At 43.2% G+C, this 20,157-nt stretch overlaps 1 protein-coding gene across 2 annotated transcripts; it reads right to left on the reverse strand.

Moving 5' to 3' along the window:
* On the reverse strand, positions 1-13,837 carry GSTO1 (glutathione S-transferase omega 1). Of its 2 annotated transcripts, XM_084245090.1 has the most exons (5): positions 13,764-13,837; positions 8,406-8,628; positions 5,004-5,102; positions 890-996; positions 1-173 (listed from the first exon to the last, which is right to left on the reverse strand). In XM_084245090.1, the coding sequence occupies exons 1-5, from the start codon at positions 13,820-13,822 to the stop codon at positions 20-22; spliced, it is 642 nt and encodes a 213-aa protein (XP_084101216.1). In that variant the 5' UTR covers positions 13,823-13,837; the 3' UTR covers positions 1-19. The 2 variants fall into 2 exon arrangements, with proteins under 2 accessions (XP_084101216.1, XP_084101217.1); XM_084245091.1 differs by lacking the exon at positions 5,004-5,102.
* Between the last annotated feature and the right edge of the window lie 6,320 nt (positions 13,838-20,157).

A 20,157-nucleotide genomic window follows, 5' to 3' on the forward strand; every position in this document is an offset into this window, starting at 1 on the left:
CTGCTGACTCTTGCGTCCATCAGAGCCCATAGTCACAGGCCTCGGGGCTGTTCTTCAAGTACAGATCAAAGAAACCTCGAAGGGCCTTCGCATCAACAAAGAGGGCTGATACTGCAGGGTCTTCCCTCATAGCTGCCATCCAGAGCTTAAGTTTTGGAGTGTGGTTTACACACCTTTGGGAGGAAGAAAGAATGAAGGTATAAGCTAGGTTAACAAGGGAGGCATTATAATATCCTGTATATCATCATTATTATTCTGCAATTTCATTTTGTTTTTCTCTAACCTTTTAAAAATAATTCTTTACAATGCATGTAATCACAGAATATTAGATTTGGAAGATATTATACAGGTCTTTGTTTCATGGAAGAGGATCTAGATAGTGTATGACTTGCTCAGCGTGATAACTTGTCCAAACTGAGAGACTGATAATTTTAAAAAAAACGAGAACACGAAAGACAACCAAGAATGTTATTTATTATTCTATAGCCAGACTGTGCCTATAAGTAACCCGGAATAGCTCTAAGCACTTAAGAAGTGAGAGTAAACCAAGGTCACCACTAAGTTCAAAACATTAAGTTTGAAAATAGTGTGTGAATCTTGCTGGTAAACAGGAGGTAACATTGGTTATAACTTCCTGCATAGCATCCCTTTAAAACTTTACAGCCTTATGAATTTTTACCCAGGAGAGTTAAAAATTTCCCTCCTACCCAGGGTTGGGGAGAAGTGTTAGGTGTGGGTATATGACATGCCATGGTTAGTCCAGGACTCTCCTGTCTGCTTGCTCCCCCTCATACAGTTGTATGAATTATTTTCATTTTTGTTGAGAGAAAAGGTCAATATGTATTATTACAATTATTATTAACACGCACAAAATACTCAAATGTCTTACTCATTTAACTCCACTGCTTCCAGCCGTTCAAACCAGGGCCAGATGAGGTAATCAATCATAGAAAGGGAACTGCCGCCAAAATATGTTGTCTTCTTATTGGTCAAAACCTGAACATTACACAGCATAAGAGTAATTATTTTGTATATCTTGTAAGACTCATAACCAGGAATGATGTAGGCAAGTTAAGTAGAGCAGGTGAGAGCTTTTATCCTGACATATCCAAGTTGACATTTTGTCTGATCAGTTTAAGCTTTAAAATCTGTTGGTTTGGGATGAAGCAAAACGAACAAAATAAGTTGGAAGTGGAAAAAAAATAAGCCACAGAGTACAAGATCTTTGTAACACATATACCCAACAAAGGCCCTAGATTCACAATATAGAAAGAACTCCTGGGAATCATTAAGAAAAAAGGCAGCCAACCCGATAGAATATTAAGTAAGACTTCAGTCATCACAAAATATGATTATCCAAATAGCCAATAACTATTTGAAAAAGTTCTCAACTACATTAGACATCAGGGAAATGCAAATTCCATCCAGAATATCCTATCACTGCACATCCATCAGGATAGCTAAAAAGAACAAGACAAAGTTAGCAAGATGTGGAACCACTGCTGACAGGAGTGTAAATTGATACCACCCATGTTTTAACAGTATCTACTAAAGATGAATGCAGGCACACTTTATAACTCCTTGGAGATGTGAAGATAGATTAGCCAAAAAGAGATGTGTAAGAATGTTCACTGCAGCACTATTTGTAATAGCCCAAACACGGAAATGTTCACTGTCCACCAGGAGTCAAATGGATAAACTGTGGTGTAGTCATGTTGAAACACTGTATCAAGAACAGAATGAACCATATACTGACAAGATTCCATTTGTGTAATGTACAAAAACGGCCAAAACTAGTATTTGTTTTCTTGATATGGGCGCTGGTTCTATAGATGTGTTCACTTTGTGAAAATTCATCAAGTTGTAGTCATGCTTTGGGTACTTCTCTATGTATAACACGTCAATAACAAATTTACTTAAAATATACTGGAAATAACCAGATCAACAATTAAATAGATGCCAAATAAAATTACTTGCAAACTGAGCACAAACAGTATGTTTATGAAATTTAAGAAGATGAATTGGGGCCTCCCTGGTGACATAGGGGTTAAAGATAGCACCATCAAGCTGTCGCCAGCCACTGCAGCACCAGCTCTATCCCGAGCTCAATCCCTGACTGGGCAGGGAGCGACCCACATGGCACAGATCCTCCTGCCTCGCCAGCTGCTCCCCTTAGCAGTGTATTTCAGTAGATCTACCTGTTCTGCTCCCCACTGTCTCTGGTGAATCCTCGCAATGAACCCTCCCCCCACCCCACACGTCTGGTTCACACCCTAGTTCTTGTATGCATAAATAAATAAATCTTTAAAAAAAAAAGATGAATTGTTACTATAGTTTTGCCAGAGGGGTGAACTGAGAATATTATCTGGCTAAGTAACACCAAACCAATATACCCTTTATAAAATATCCATAATTTTTCTCAAAGCTCATATAACATTCTGAATTGTGGACTGTTTATATCCACCTGAGTATTTCTCTTTTGTCTACTATAAAACTAATCATCTTGGAGAAAATGGACATCTTACTTTCTACCGGGTTCCCCTCTGTCTAGCAGACTGCATTGTAATTACTAGGCACTCATAATTATACAATAAATCAAGTCTGATTCTGCCCTTAAATTGTAGTGACTTGTAATTATATTATTCATAAATAAAATTAAGCATGGAAGTTTCAATTAGAAGGAATTGCCTTCTCTGCAATCTAAAACATGAAAATGTTATGACTCACTTTAAAGCATGAGTTCTTAACCTGGAGTCTGTGAACTCAGATGGGGAAAAAAAATTACTTGACCTGGACCTACTCACCCAAATTTAGCAGGTATTTCCGTTATGAAAAAGACAACACATCATAGCCAAGTTAATATGTATCTTAAGCATTTAAAAACAATATTCTGAGGAGTTTATATACTCTACCAGATTGCCAAATGGGCCTACAACAGAAGTCTCAACTTTCAAAGAAACAATATTCTCTCACCATAATTTAATAAAATTAGCAAAAAGGTAGTTTTAGAAATTTAAAAAGTACACTGATGGTTGATAGGAAAAAGAAAACATTGCAAAGGAAAACTGCAAAAATCAAATAATTTTTTGCAACTGAACAGTTACAATGCTGCATATTAAAACTTATGGGGGCCTCCCTGGTGGCTTAGAGGTTAAGTTTCAGAGCTTTCACTGCTAATGCCTGAGTTCAATCCTTGGCCAGGAAGCTAACCCACATATGGTGCAACAGACCTCTCGTCTCACCCGCTGCGCCCCTTAGCAATGTATTTCAGTAAATCTGCCTGCTTTGCTCCCCACTCTGTCTCTGGTGAATCCTCTCACACTCACCCACCACACCTCTGGCCTACACCACAGTTCTACACAAAATAAATTAATTAATAAAATAAAGTTATAAAAAAAAAGTATGGAATACAGCAAAGGTGACATAGAAATACATGGTAACAGATGCATTAAAAAACCGAGAAATAGGGGTCTCCCTGGTGGCACAAGGGGTTAAGCACAGCACTATGAAGCAATCCACAGCCTCTGCAGCCTAAGTTCGATCCCCCGCCAGGGAGCTACCCACATGGCACAGCAGACCTCCCCTGTCTTGCCCGCTGCTCCCCTTGGCAGTATATTTCAGTCAGTCTGCCTGTTCTGTTCCCCACTCTGTCTCTGGTGAATCCTCTCACTCCCCACATCTCTGGCCTGTACCCCAGTTCTTGTATGCATAAATAAATAAATCTTAAAAAAAAAACTAACTGTAATGGCTCTTAAAAAAAATACAAAGCAGGATGTAGTGATTTTTCTTAAATTAGGAAATGAGCATATGTATACCAATGTATTTAAAAACATAGATGAGATGAATAATTTAAAAAAATGTAAATTAACCAAAATTGATTCAAGAAGAAATATAACCCCCCCAAATCAATGACCATTAAAGAAATTGAACTAGTAATGAAAAATCTACTTTCATAAAAATATCAGGCTCAGTGTTTTATGGAAATAGCCAACCCCTATTAAATGGTTTCAGGGGATTAGAGAAAAAAACAGAACACTTTACCCAGCTCATTTTATGAGGTTAGAGTGGTTAGAATATCCTTGTTATCAAAACCAAATAAAGACACTGTAAGAACAAAATTACAATGTAATCTCATTTATGCAAAGTTCCTTGAAATATTAATTCTAGGACACATAATATGGAAAATCCACTGAAAACAGGTTTCATCCAACAATGCTAGAATGGTTTAATACCATCTTGTCAAATGACACCATAATCATCAGATTAGGGAAACTTCTATAGTGGCAAGAGATGCAGAAAAATCAATAAAATTCAGTACTCATTCATGACTGCTAAACAATTAGCAAAGTTGTAAAGAACTTTCTTAATGAAAAAAAAAAAACTTTCTGAAAAAAATCTACATCAAACTATATGCTTACTGATAAAATATTAGGATGCAGTCTCGTAAAACGGAATTATCTTCCCTCAGTAACAATGGAATGTCTCAAGGCCAAGAGCAAGACTCCACCAAAAGGCCCAAATAGCAGCTTTTCCCAAAAGGAGGTAAAAACTTATCTGGGCATTCCCAAGTATCTGTATGACTCATGGCAAACTCTTGGCAATGGGAAATGTTTATTATATGAAGGGGAAATAACACAGAATGTTATCTATGTTCTGATTAATTATGTTAATTTTTTAAATATAGGATAAGGAACTGGAAATAAACATGGAAAAATGAAAACAGGTGACAAATTATGGAAATAAGAATGAAATTCATTTTTTCCTTTTTATTTTAATGTCAGTGCCACCAAATGGTTTAAAGGCAGGCCTATAATAAAACATGTTTTGATGCTTAGCCAAACACATAGCTTACAGCAATCTGTTGTAAAATTTCTTATCTGGTATTATTACTAATTGCTATAAAGTGATTTGGGAAATGAAAATATGAAGAAAAGAGTAGAAAGAAGAAGGTGGACATAGTGTATCATTTACTCCAAAAAAAGCTGGAAGAAGCAATTGATTACCTCCTCTAGCTTGCTGAATTCTTTCCGCAAGTCTTCCTTCAGGCCAGTGCAGTCTTCCTTATTTTGACTTCTAAGAATGCTTGTTATCAAAGATGGTACCTAGACAGAGAATAATTTCTTAATTTATCAGTCTGAGGGAAACAATACTGGACCCCTCAAAAAAACATCCTAGAGTGTTCACTGACCCAGCATCAAAGGGGCACTGATTTCTGATCTTGAAAACAGGTTTACAGCCTGAGATGCTGTATTGGTCAAGGTTTTTTATAAGTTGCAAATAAAAGAACACACTTTCTCAAGTTTAAGCCAAAAAAAGTCTTCAAAGGACATTGAGTGGCTCACAGAATTGTGAGAAGGTTGAACAAATAGGCATGAAATAAAGCTGGAATGTTCCCAAATGATGCTCAGAACCAGCATGATGGTGAGAAGCACTGGTGAGGTGAACACGGGGTGCCACCACTTGCGTGGCTGCCAGAAGTTGGACTCGGAACTAATGCCCCTAGCAGGGAAGCCAATTCTGTCCTGGAATTTAGTCTTGCAACCCCCACTGCTCCTGAAGGCCTGGAGCTCTGCCACCAGCCACTCTCACCAGCGGACCTGGCGCCCCACACCAAGCCATTTCTCACATTGCTCATTTCTGAATTGAACTCTGCCGTGTTTATTTCCAACAGGAAGAACCAAGATCCCAAGCCCTGGCTGCAGCTGCAAAGGGAATTAGGGAATAGAATTTTTCTGATTTCTACCTTGGAGAGGACTCAAGAAGACTTCTAAAGGGGCTGACTACCTGAAGACTCAACAGGTGCATTGCCAGATGCTCTAATGCCTGAGGAGGTGTCTGTGTGTCTTAATACTTCAGTCTTTGGTATCATCTCATGGCAAAACACATGTCCACTTATCCCAGTTTAAGTAAACAGACAGTTGTTAAAATACAGAGGAGTCTCCTACAATCCCACCAATGGCAGCCCTGTCTGCCCGCTTCTGAACTCAAGGTTTGCAGGCAGCTTCGTCCATCCACCTTTCCATCTGGACCTGCCTGGTCTTTCATCTCTGCTACTCCATAAATATTTACTCCATATTATTTTTAATTTATGAGTTCTCTTTGCAATGCTCTTAATTTCTGTCTTCCTAAAACTTTCCTTTTACAAGACTTTGGTTTGTTTAGTCTCTCTCTTTATATAGAGATTCAACACCTTTAGTCTCTATATCTCAGCTCTGAGTTCCCAGGAGAGAAGATAATTGATGTTACAAGTGGATCACCACTGGTTTGCTGAGCTGTAACTAGGAAGGTGGGGACCAGATCAAGATCAACGTGGTTCCTGAATGTGAGCCAGGAAAATAATGGTGGGCTCCAGCTTTTAGTTCATTTTCTTAATAAACAGCACAATAAATCTCTGGTTGTGTTTTTTTTCCTCCAATATCTTTCTGGTAAATACCATATTCTCTATCATCTTGGACAGCAGCCAGTTCTATTATGCTTTCACCCTCATCCTAAGCCAGATAATCTCTCTTCCTTCCTCAACAGTGTCCCTTTTAAATGTTTCCTTCAGCAATATATTCTCCTATAAGTCCATCTTCTAGATCTCTTTTTTTCTCCTGATGAAAAAAAATTACATTAGAATTAGCTGCTGGACTGAATTTAGAGGACCCCAGGTTTGGTGGCAACATCCAAGGCATCGTCGTCAAGAGCCAAACACAGGCCTTCTCTCCATCAGGTCTGGTCAGGGGGTGACCTTCGCCCCTCAGTGTCACACAGCTTCTTCACAGCCCATTGGATCTGGTACTTAGTGGGCCTTGACTCCACCAAGAATACAAGTGTGCTATCATCGCTCTTTTCATCGCTGACTCAGTGGTCAGGGAATCTTGATGGTGGCACAGGATCAAACTCATTTCTCCAGGGAGCGCTTTTCCCAGGATATTTGGGGTGCATTCAGAGCCACAATATCTTGGGTCGCAGGAAGGTGGGTGACATGGATCTTTTTCTTCTGGCTGTGGACGCTTTCAGCACCACTTTCTTGGCCTTCAAAGCTTTTGCTTTGTCTTCAGCTTGGGAGGGGCAGGGACTTCTTCCTTCTTTACTATTGGTGCATCTTCATGAAAAGCTCTTCTGATAGAGACATAGCTTTACCATTTGCTTCCTCTAGAGGTAAGATAAATGCTGACACAACCTGCTATTATGCTATTATAAAAATAGCAGCTGCTGCTATTCCTGGTGTCTACAGTTGCTCATCTCTTAATACTAACTGTTTGAACTAAGCTGCAATATTGATGCTGATTTAAAGGCAAACAGTTCTACTGGAATACCATTTATTCAGTCAGCTAAAAGCTACTGCCAGTATATCTGGGTGCACATTCGATGCTTAGCAGTAGACACTGACTGGAACAACAGCTAACATGATTTGCTCCAGTGCTGTATATTAACTGACCTTTATTGATGAAGAGGGAACAACTGATAAGATGAGGCACAGAGAGGGAAGGTAACCGGTGACTTCCTCACAGTCACACGAGGTCGACGTGTCAGAGCTGGTCACAAACCAAGGGTGAGCCAACAGCAACAGGACCAACGCCCTCCCCTCAAGGAACTCACAGCCTCGGTGCAGCTCACAGCGGGGGAGACAGGTGGTCACTGACAAGGGAAAGTCAGCACAGGCAGGGACACAGCTGGGCACTAACTCACTCTGGACAAGCTTCCAGAAGGCAGCAGTGGCAGTGCACATACAGATACCCCCCACTTTTGAATGTTCACATCATGCCCATATCTCTTTTGCAAAAGACCCTCATTAGTACCTGTCTTAGTCCTGCAAAAGGGCTGAGGAGGATGTTTGCTTTGACAACAAAAGGCAAAAAACAAAAAGAGCATTCTGTGTTTGGTAGCAGTACGTACCCCAAGTGGCCAAAGTGCCAACACTAAGCTCCCTCCCAGGAACACATCACACAGGCTGTGTATGTAGATGGCATCCCTGATTTTGCTATATGTCAGTGTCAGGTGTTATTTGGTAGATTATTTTTGGGGGGGGTCTGGGAATATTGAAAAAAATTTTCCATGTGAATTAACGGTAGTGCTTCTTTAATTTATGCCATTTACTTATGAAAGATTCCTTAGGAATCCTCTACTTCTGGATAGCATGAGAAGAGGACTTGTACATAAGCAGGCAGGATGAGAAGAAAGGGTTGAGTCCACCAGCAATAGTTGAGAAAGAAGGTGGTAAGTTTGTTCGTTCAATATGGATGGAATATAAAGTGTCAGAAGAGCGAACTTTAGAGAGCTCAGGAGGGACAGACTCATGAACGGTCTTGAAGGACATGTCAAGAGCACAATCCTCTCCCAAATCACTGAATCATAAATGACAGCACTGACCTAGCTTAAAACAAAATTTTCAAAGAGGAGCGATAATTTCCTTTACACACCTTAGAAAATAACTCAAAGGTCATCTTTTGGCAAGCTTTCTCATATGGGTCCTCTGGAAACAGCTTCTTCTCTGGATATGTTTCATCCAGGTACTCACAAGTGATGGCAGATTCACAGATCAGTTGCCCCTGGCTGTTTTCCAGAACTGGCACCAGACCAAAGCGATTCTTCTGAAAGAACCACTCGGGCTTATTTTTCAGGTTGATGTTGATGACTTCATGCCTAAAAGACAATGAAAAGAATGAAACAATGTTTGTATTTCTCACTAAATTTCTGGCTCTACCCTCCACTTAATTGATCCAACCCCAAAGTTAGGAGTCCGCTAGGCCTTGATTATTTCACCCCCATTCTCATTGCCTCGTGTCAAATGATCAGCAAGACCTGTTGGCTGCCATCTCCAAATCAGATTCTGATTTTATCCACTTCTCAGCTTTAACACCACACCACCACCATCTGCCATCTACAACTGGCCTGTGTCCACTGCAGATTTCCCACAGTCCCTTCTCAATCCATGGCCAGGCTGGACTTTGACAATAGTAAACTCAGTCAGGTCACCATCTGCTTCCAAGCCCAGACTGGTTCACACAGCAAAAGAGAGTAAACTCCAGAACTCTTCCTATGGCATGCAGAGCACATTCCATCTGGCTCCTACTTACCTGTCATGCCTGTTTCCTAAGACTTTGCCTCTGGCTGTTATGATCTGGGCACACCTTGAGAGTGTTCTGTTCCCACAGTAAGAGTGTTGCCACATTAAGAGTGTTGGCACTTGCTGTTCCTGCCTGTAGCTTTTTGTGTTCCCAGGTGAAACACCACCTCCTAAGAGATAATTCTTCATCAACTTTGAAGCAGCTGAGAGCCTCTGCTTAGAGACCCATCTTGTTTTACTTTCTTCACTGAACTAATGTATCTACAATTACTTTGTTCATTATTTACACATTTATTATACCTTACCTCCTCAAAATGTAAGCTCCATGAAAGTAGGGTTCTTCATGTGTCTCATCCTTCATATTAATATATAGGTAAAAGCAAAATTTCCAATAAACTAAAATGCTATGAAGGGTCTCCCTGGTGGTGCAAGGGATTAAGTCTCAGCACTATCAAGCTCTCAGCAGCTACTGCAGCATGAGTTCAATCCCTGACGAGGGAGCTGTCTCACATAGCACAACAGACTTCTCCTGTCTCGCCCGCTGCTCCCCTCAGCATTATATTTCTTTTTTTTTTTTCTTTTTGCTTTTACTTTTGCTTCCTTTTATTTTACGTTGAACTTATAAAAGTATGGAACGCTTCATGAATTTGCGTGTCATCCTTGCGCAGGGGCCGTGCTAATCTTCTCTGTATCGTTCCAATTTTAGTATATGTGCTGCCGAAGCGAGCACTCAGCATTATATTTCAATGATCTGCCTATTCTGCTCCCCACTCTGCCTCTGGTGAATCCTCTCACCCCCTCTGGCCTATACCCCAGTTCTTTTATGCATAAATAAAATAAATCTCTAAAAATAAATAAATAAAATGCTATGAAGAAAATAGGTTTCAGATAGTGAGCAAACATTTGAATGAATCAGTGGAAATGTTTCAAGATTAACAATAAGATACTCCATTTTTGGCCAAGAGGTAACTTAACTGTTAATTTTTTTAAAGTTTTTTATTTTATTTTATTTATGTATCCCCAGCCAGGAAGCTGACCCACATGGTGCAGCAGACCTCTCCTTTCTCGCCAGCTGCACACCTCAGCAATGTGTTTCAGTCAGTCCATCTGTTCTGCTCACCACTCTGTCTATGGTGAATCCTTTCACCTCCTCCTGCACCTTTGGCCTGCACCCCAGCTCTTTTTTTTTTTTTTTTTTTAGAGAGGCATGCTTTATTTATTTGTTTGCTGGTTTTGTTTGTTTGTTTTGTTTATACATGCACTGGGTACAGTCAGAAGCGCGGGAGGGTGAGAGAATTCACCAGAGCCAGAGCGGGGAGCAGAGCAGGCAGAAGGACCGAAGTACACTGCTGAGGGCAGCAGCGGGCGGCAGGAGAGGTCTGCGCGCCATGTGGGACCCTCCTCCGGTGACCGGGGGGCAGCCGGGGATCGAACCGGCGCCGCAGAGGCCACGGGCAGCTTCGCAACCCAGCGCTCAACCGCTGCGCCACCGGGGAGGCCCACACCCCAGCTCTTATATGCATAAATAAATAAAATAAATCTTTTAAAAAAATGTTGCATAGGTAAATCATATAACATAAACACCAAAGGAAGAAAAGCGGTAACTTTCAGGCTATATTCAGATTGTAATTAGATCTGATTTGTATATCGCCTCAGATTGTGGCGGAAATAAGAGAAGGAAGGTTTCATAAAACTGTCAAAGCTGGATAACTGTACAACAGATTAGTCACTGAAGAATATATACCAACTTCTTTTGTTTCCTATTTCCCCATCCACTGCATCTAGAACGGCATTTAGTTTGAGGATTTAAATATGTAATCACCCATGGAAACAAAGGAACAGTCAATTTGAAGATGTGTGAGCGTGCATGTGTGGGTGTTTATTAAAAGGTTCATGCTCTGACACATTACTAGGTATTCAGATATGAACCACTGCAAGAAAAACAAAACCCCTGCCAAGAAACTGTCAACATTCCTGAAAATTTATACTATGAAAACAAAAGGTAGGACCTGGGCTTTGTGCTAAGAGGCATGCATTTTGTTAACCTGGCATTGTGAACCAGTAAGTCAACACATGTGCCCCAAGTTGAAACATGCACCTTCTAGGGAAAACTATGCTTTCTTAGTTATGTCTGACAGCAAAGATCTAGTGCCTCTCAGATGAATGTCTCCTGGGGATCAAACTTAAAACGAACCCATGACAGTAAATAATCTCTGTTGTTTGCACTATCTGGCAGCTGGACCACTCTCCACCACTCATTATACACACTCTTACAGTAAAATAATTTCAAGTCTCTTTTGGAAAACTGTCCCAGAGGGTAAGGTAGTTTTCAGCCTAGAGGAAGGCCAATAAACCAGAATTTTGTGCACCTGAATCCAGCTGTGTCCCGCTCCTAGACTTTTCAACTAGGTAAGACTCATAAGATATGTCTTTTTTAATCCAATTTGAATTAGATCTTTCTTACAGTGAAAAAGTTCTGACCATCACAGTAAATATTACAGTATTTTGAGTAATAGTCTTTTGTACATAAATGTTACCAAATGTTGAGTATCTTGTTCTGTGTTCAGAATCATAATTTTGTCCAAATGATATGCAAGTCTTAGTGATGGTTCATCCAAAATAAACAAAGACAAAATGTTCCTTAAGAAAGGGTGCTATGTTTTAAACTGCCACAGAGGGCCTCCCTGATGGCACAGGGTTTAAGTCTTAGGGTTATCAAGCTATTGCCAGCCACTGTGGCATGAGTTCCATCCCCCCCAGCGAGCTAACCCACACATGGCGCAGTAGACCTCTCCTGTCTCGCCCGCTGCTCCCCTCAGCAGTGTATTTCAGTAGATCTGCCTGCTCTTCTCCCCACCGTCTCCGGTGAATCCTCTCACTCCCCACCTGCTCCCCCGACCCCAGCACCTCTGGCCTACACCCAGTTCTTGTATGCATAAATAAATCTTTAAAAATAAATGAACTGCGGGCCTCCCAGGTGGTGCAGCGGTTGAGCGCTGGGTTGCGAAGCTGCCCGCAGCCTATGTGGCGCCAGTTCGATCCCCGGCTGCTCCCCGGTCACCAGAGGAGGGTCCCACATGGTGTGCAGACCTCTCCTGCCGCCTGCTGCCGCCCTCAGCAGTGTGCTTCAGTCCTTCTGCCTGCTCTGTTCCCTGCTCTGGCTCTGGTGAATTCTCTCACCCTCCCGTGCTTCTGACTGTACCCAGTGCTTGTAGGTATGAACAAACAAACAAATAAATAAGTTTTTTTAAATAAATAAATAATAAATGAACTGCCACAGAGCTTTCCACACCACAGGTATCTGCTATATCTTTTTTAAAAAAATTTATTTATTTATGCATACAAGAACTGGAGTACAGGCCAGAGGTAGGCAGGGAGGATTAGCCAGAGAAAGAGTAGGGAGCAGAACAGGTGGACCTACTGAAATACACCACTGAGGTAAACAGCAGGTGAGACAGGAGAGGTCTGCTGCACCATGTGGGTCAGCTCCATGGCTGGGGATCAAACTCAGGCCACAGTGGCTGGTGATAGCTTCAGAGTGCTGAGACTCAACCCCTTGCACCACCAGGGAGGCCCTCAGCCACTTGTTTACAAAGAAACTGATAAACAGACACGTCAAAGGCAAAAAACCTGGCTGTGGAAAGTCCCTACCTACATCAAAATTAACAGGTAGTCCTGATCAGATGTTCCTGAAAAAGTGGCATAAATATACGTACCAAAGTTAAGGCAATTTGATATGTGCTGACCCCCAGCCTGCGGTCCTAAAGCCTTCTGGGGCGTCTCCTCCAACCCTTGCCCTGGGAACTAGCAGCCCCTCCTCTTGCAGAAGGATTGATCCCTGGATTTCCCCTACAGGGTCCCACCTACTTCTGAACTTTGCCAAGAGGTTTATTACCTTTCTTTCCTTTTTGCTTCCAATTTAATTATATGATTATATTATTTTAATGTGGATTCTCCCCCAATAAATTCACATGTGGCTCTATGAATTTGGCTTGAGTCCTGAGAGAAATCTTCCAGCTTCCTGAAGTTAGCCTTCCAGAGACTATGAACCTACTAAAACAATACTTGGCCTCAGAGGAAGGCCCCGTGACTACTGCACATGTCTGCTGATAAATCACACGTTCCTAGGCATGCTAGTTTCATCGAGTTTTAGCAAAAGACTGGACTTTCAGGCACGGACACACTGACTCAACCAACTACCCAACCTGCAGGATTATGTCCAGTGCAGTTAGCTCTGCACTCTGCTAGGAGGGTCAACGCCTTGACTCAGAACCGGGGTAAATTACCCACTATTCGGGAAAGGATCATATACTCAGAATAACAGCAACCAGCACAGGATAAACCCGACATGCATGGAGCAGGGTGAAAACCAAAGGACCGTGGACCAGGAATCAGGGATCGTCCAGAATTAAAAGAGCTGCTGCCTGTGGCTACAAGTCCGAAAACCTCGGCAAATCTCTAACTGTACTTGAGCCTCAGCTTTTCTAATGCATTAAATGGTTCGTCTAAATGGGGTGTCAGGGATAGGAGTCCGTGGTATTCCACCCGGCCCCCACCCTGGGGAGAGGGCCCACAACTTGCTATGCTTCCCCAACAGGCTGAGAACAGTTTATTTAGCAGCAATCTGGAGGCCCAATGCGAGATTCCCACCCCTGCCGCCAGCAGCCGCGGGCTCCGGTGGGCTCCGGGGCGCTCCTGCCGAGATCCTCACCCGATTCCCTTGGCCTTCAGGACCAGCAGCGTCCTCTTGGCGTACGGGCAGAACCTCATGCTGTAGACACGGATCAGGCCCTGGGGAACTGGCCCGGGGGGCTCGCTGCCTGCGGAAGAAAACCCAAGGCGGTTAGGACCCCAAGAACTGCAGGGACCCCGGTCTCCTGCCGTGCCCCGGCCCAGCAGCAGAGAGGTCCGCGCGCCGCGGCCTCGGCCCACGCCCGCGCTTGGGGGCCCCCCCGGGGGCCTTGCTCCGCAGCAGCGGCACCCCACGCGCAGCGGCGGGTCGCGCGATCACCGCTGCCCCCCAGCCGGCAGGCCTCACCCTTAGCCATGCTTTTGGCTGACGGCCCCGACATTGCGGCGCAGCGCAGGGCGAGCTCCAGCCCCGGTTTGCAAGCGACTCAGGAAGTAGGTTGCCCCTCCTCGCCTCCCAAATGGCCCTCCTCCCTCCCCCCTCCCAAATGCCCCTCCTCCCTCCCCCCTCCCAAATGCCCCTCCTCCCTTCCCCCTTCCTCTCTAAAGTGGTGGCCCGGGATGGCCTCCAGCTGCGCCCGGGCTGGGTTCTCGGGACTTGGCGCCTCCCCGGCGTTGGAGGCGAACCCACAGGCTGGACCCTGACCCATGTGCTCAGGCCCTATTTCCTACTCCTGGAGAAGAAATGCTAGAGGCTGAGACGCCGGAGGGAAGTCTGCCCACATGCCCACTTCGTGCGCCCCCACCCAGGGGCTGACCTTCTTTTGATTTTGGGGGGATAGGGCTTAAAACCTACAGGTGGAAGGGTGCAAAGTCTATCGTGTACACTAAGATGGCGCTTAATGGAGGATAAGAGTACAAAATTTGGAAAGGAGTCACCACAGTTCCAGAAACCTAGCTCGCACAAGGCCAAAAGCTGGAGGTGGGGGCTAGAAGCGATTAACATAGTCGATAAAACAGCTATAGAAATGAGAAATCCGTAGGTGCCAGCTGCTGTAGTAAGTTTCAGAGTGCTATAGAAAGTATTCCAGGCGCAGACCAGAGGTGGGGAGATGGAGTTTGAGGATCAGTGTAGAGAATCACTGGTCCTTACAAATCAACCTAGTCCCACCCTAGAAGTAATTAGGTTAACAAAAATTAACAACTCCACAAAGGAATGACCTCCTCCCAAAGAGAAGACTGTATCAGGGCAACTTCTGCACTGGCAAGGGGCAGCAGCCCTTCTGCCCGCCTGTAACTATGCTGGCCACTCTCTTATTAGCAAACCTGTCTCTTTCAGGGGCAGTTCTTTCTGCCCATTTGTGTCTATGCAAATGTCCTTTATTCTTTTCCCCCTTTTTGTAATAGGCCTGCCCCCTTTGGATATAACTAATGACTCTGCTTGTGGAAAAATTCACTGCATGCTGCTGAAAGGGAGCTCTGGTGAAACTCTTCCCAGAGTTAACCTAAGGACTCCACTCCCCAAACCCAGCAAAACTGACTTCCCTCTCAGTTCAGAGGCACAAAAGATGATCGAAACCCTCAGGGCCACAACCAGACCATGAACTAAAGTGATTCTCCCTCCATGCAAGTGCACACCAGACCCTGGCCCTGACCGTGACCCTAATCTCTTACATACAGTCACTCTCTTGGAGGCATCCTCCTGGCAGCCCTCACGTGCACAAACCTCAGCTTCCCCAGTGCACCAAGGCTTCCTCCAAGGCTTCAGAGCCTGTGGCCCTGGCCCAGGGCTTGTTTGTTGTTCCAGAACGTGCTTGTAAGGCTTCCATTATGTAGGGCCCAGTGCCAGGTCCACACAGCCACACAGATCACCTTTTCATTTCTTTTGGAGTGGCTTAATATGACCATTGGGAGGGCCACTGTCCCTTTTGTCACCCATAGGACACACCCTTTTAATTTTAACCAAAAGGAGACAGCACAAATCTGGCAATTAATCTCAGAACCTCAGTTTTCACATTTTTATTTATTTAAATTTATCAAAACTTTATTGGTTAACTTTTGAAGTCCTCATAAAGACCAGGCTCAGATTCAAGAAAATGAATTGAGTGAAACTAATCTCATGTGGCTATGAAAAAAGTCTGGCCAGAGAATTCCTTCAAACATTCCCTCCTAATTTAGGGATCAGAAAAGAGGGGCTTGGAGGCACAAGGTATAGAAAAAGAAAAAAGCTGATCAAGGTTTTGTTTGTCTGCCTAGATTAGAAATACAATAACTCCTGTGTCATTTATTTGGGTGTCTATTTTGATTTTGATTAGCACTATTATGGGAGAGTCAGGGAGGGAGGTGATAAGCTAGATTTTGGTGACCTGCTAGGGTTTGCTCCTGGCTCCACCCCTGTGTTAGTTTGCTAGGGTTAAGATAACAAAGTAGGGCCTCCCAGGTGGCACTGGGGTTAACGTCTCAGTGCTATCAAGCTATTAGCAGCCAATGCAGCTTGAGCTCCATCTCCAGCCAGGGAGCCAACCCACATAGCACAACTGCTCCCCTCAGCAGTGTATCTCAGTAGATCCACCTGTTCTGCTCCCCACTCTGCCTCTGCTGAATCCTCTCACCCTCCACCACACCGATGGCTTACACCCCAGTTCTTGTATGCATAAATAAATAAAAACAAATCTTTTTTAAAAAGATAACAAAGTAGTACATGACTGAATGTCTTAAACAATAGAAATTTGTTCTGGCAGTCTTAGATCAAGGTGTTGATTGGTCTTAGATCAGGTCAAGGTCTATTCCATCCCTCGCCCCGCAGCTTCTTTCTGGTGGTTTGCTAGCCACCTTTGGCCCTCTTAGGGAGTATAGTACCATTTCTCCACTTTTCACATGCTGTCCTCCCTGTGTGCTGGTATGTGTTCAAATTTCCCCTTCTTACAGGGACACCAGTCATGTTGGATTGAACCTATTTTCTATCAAGGTCACATTCTGAGGTATTGGGGGAAGGGCTTTAACATGTGAGTATTTGAATTCATGATTCAACATACGAGTTTGTAACAGGGCAGTCCCCATTGGAAAGGGGCAGAAGTGGCCCAGCACGTTTGGGACAAAAGGAACAAAATCAAGATAAAAGCCGCCTTTGTTAACCTCCCAATGGTTTCTCATCCACATCTGTGCCAACCAGTCCAGGACCAAGAAGCAAGCATAGTTTCTTCACATGTCTCTGCTCCATGTGCCTCCTCCAGGTCTCCTTTTGGCTCTCCATCCTTCCTTTCCCAGTCTCCTTTCCACCCTTCCTTCGGTGGGGTAGCAAACCTGGAACCTCCCCTTTTCCTGGAGAACATACTGTCACAAATTTATAAATTTATTGTGAGCCCATAATAACCCCTTGTTAACTCTGTGAATATAGGCAGGTTCCCCCTGTGTTTCTGTTCCTTCATCTAAAATGGGGTGGTAAAAACTGAATGCCTCTTTTACAGGGTTTGAAGAAGGATTAAGTTAGTAAATACATAGAAAGCACATTCTTGGCAAAGAATAATATTAAGTAAATGCTTGTTATTATTGCATATGCATACTTAACTTGGTAACTGGGCAAGAAACAGATACCCTATGATAAAAATTAGATCACATTTCTGCTAAAACATGGAGATTGCTTAACTCTCTCAAAGAAAATAAACTCTAAAGAATTTTTAGCACATTGATGATATCATGAAAATAAACCCTATAAATTTAAACTTGACCTGGCAAGACTTCTAATGGGCAAACTAAAAACTTAAAGTCAAGATATCATTTGAGAACTTTTATTTGAAATCGCCTATCCTCTGATTAGTGTGTCTAGTGTAAAGTTTTGTTTTAATGATTTAAATGATTCAATTCATCAGTAAAGTTAATTCCTCAAAGATGTAAATTGAAGAGAAAATGTACTTGCCTGGCAAACTACAGTACTGTGGCACCATTCTGCCTAACAGTGGACCATCCATCCACAGCCCTTTGTGGTTGTGTGTGTGATACATGAACATCTGGATAGGCACTGCTGTTGGCTCCAGGTAAAAGGGCACAGTATTCACATTTTTGCAGCTGTAGCTGTCAATAATTAACCCCAGGAAGCTAATCCGAACTGATTCTGCTGGTTACAGATCAAGAGTTAAATGTCCTAGTGATAAGAAATAGTTCCCTATCTTTTAGGTGGTATCTGTTATTACTGACTATATACACGCACTTGTTACAACATTCTTCTGTCACTTTTCAGCAATGTAATTTGAATAATTTTATACTTGGTTATATATAAGGTATTTCTATAGAGGGAAGAATATCGAAACTCACATGAATGGTTTTATTCATGTTATTTTATTATTTTTTTAAATTATTATTTTTTGTGTGTAGAAGAACTGGGGTATAGGCCAGAGGTGCAGTGGGGGGCAGGAGGGAAGTGGGTGGGAGGATTCACCAGAGACAGAGTGGGGAGCAAAACAGGTAGATTTAATGAAATACATGCTAAGGAGAGCAGCAGGCGAGACAGGAGTGGTTTGCTGAGCCATATGTGTTTTAGCTCCCTGGCCGGGGATCTAACTCAGACCATAGCAATGACTGTGCTGAGACTTGACCCCTAGGCCACCAGGGAGGTCCCTCATGTTATTATTTTAATTAGTCATATTTAAAATATATTTTTAAAAATTAGGGTTCCTTATCTTGTGAATAAGAATGCTTCTCTTAAGGTTACTATTCTATGATAGTCCATGGAATGGAGAAACACCTTCATCAAAGAGATTCCAGGGGGAAATACTGGTTGAATGATAGAGTGAAAGAATTAGTAAGACTCATAGTGTGGTCAAATTTTAAAAGAAGAACATTATAATCCTTGCAATAAAAAAAAAAAAAGCCATACAGGAGTAAATGGACTGTAAAGAAAGGAACTTAAATAGCAGATAAAAGGGGGGAGGGGTGGGTATTAAAAGTACATTGGGAGTATAATGGATAAATAAATTGTGGAGTAGTCATATCATGGACAATCATCCAGCCATGAACACATAAACCATAGCTACAACTATCAGCATAAATGCATCCCCAAAACATAATAGTGAGTCCTGAAAGCAAGTCACAAGATAATACATTTGGTCTGTCACTACATATATTAAGTTTAACCACATGCAAAGAAAAACAGCATACATTTTATGACATGCATATGTGCTAGAACTGAAAAAGTAAGGGATACACAGAACTCAGATGAGTGGGAGAGGGAAGCAAGAGTTAAAGGAGGTGCAGGCCATGGGGGTGGCTGCTTCAATTTGTTCCATTACTTAAGGGGGAAAGTGTCTTCTAGATAGTGGAATTGAGGTAGGAAAGAATTAGTGAGGAGAAATGAGGAGGAGAATGTTATTACTTGAAACCTTTCTGTACAATTTTTGTCAGTGCATATAAAGCTATCCGCAGCCTCTGCAGCATGAGTTCAATCCCCGGCCAGCCAGGGAGCTACCCACATGGCACAGCAGACTTCTCCTGTCTTGCCCGCTGCATTCCTCAGCAGTGTATTTCGATAGTGTATTTCAGCCTGTTCTTCTCCCCATTCTGTCTCTGGTGAATCCTCTCACCACCACCCCACACCTCTGGCCTGCACCCCAGCTCTAGTACGCATAAATAAATCTTTAAAAAAAACAATTTATGTCAGTGCAAACTGATTCCCATGTTTGTCCATGAATGACCTTTGAGCTTCCCTCGAAGAAGCCCACCTGAGAATCTACAGAGATCTGTGCTCTGCTAAAAACTGCCCGGCGGGGCCCAAGAACCCTCAGAGCCTACCCAGCCCTGTCTGAATAGGGCTTAATGCCCTCCACATCCACAAACCTCCTCCAGGGGTCCCTTTCCTGCTTTGTTATGCTGTCCTGTAGTGTGAAAAGTTGACCTAAGCTAAGCCATTTTAAAGTGGAGCTGGGCAAGTCACATCAGAGGAATTGTCTTATATGAACTGGGCCAAACCTTCAGTAATCCAGGCAGCCAGCAAAAACAAGAATATCCTGTCTAAAAGATTGATCAGGGGCCTTCCTGGGGGCCTAGAAGTGAACTCTCAGCACTATCACCTACCTCTACAGCCTGAGTTCCATCCCCAGCCAGGGAGCTGACCCACATGGCACAACAGACCTCTCCTGTCTTGCCCACTGCTCCCCTCAGCAGATCCACCTGTTCTGCTGCCCACTCTGTCTCTGGCGAATCCACCCCCCATGCACCTGTGGCCTCCACCCTAGTTCTTGTATACATAAATGGATAAAAATAAATCTAAAAAAAAAAAAAAGACTCCTTCTGGGGTGCCTCTGCCATGGGCCTTTGCCTCTGTCTTGAGGGGGTGGGGGATACAGAGATCAACACTGCCCTCCTCCTGACCATAACTCTTGGGATTTACCATTGGGACTGACCCCCTCCCCCAGCCCTGTCTCATTTTCACCCCTTGTCCTTAAAACAAAAGGCTACTGTGTGATGCTGTGTGCCTGTTTTGT

Source organism: Talpa europaea (assembly GCF_964194135.1).
Source record: "Talpa europaea genome assembly, chromosome: 10".
NCBI lineage: Eukaryota > Metazoa > Chordata > Mammalia > Eulipotyphla > Talpidae > Talpa > Talpa europaea.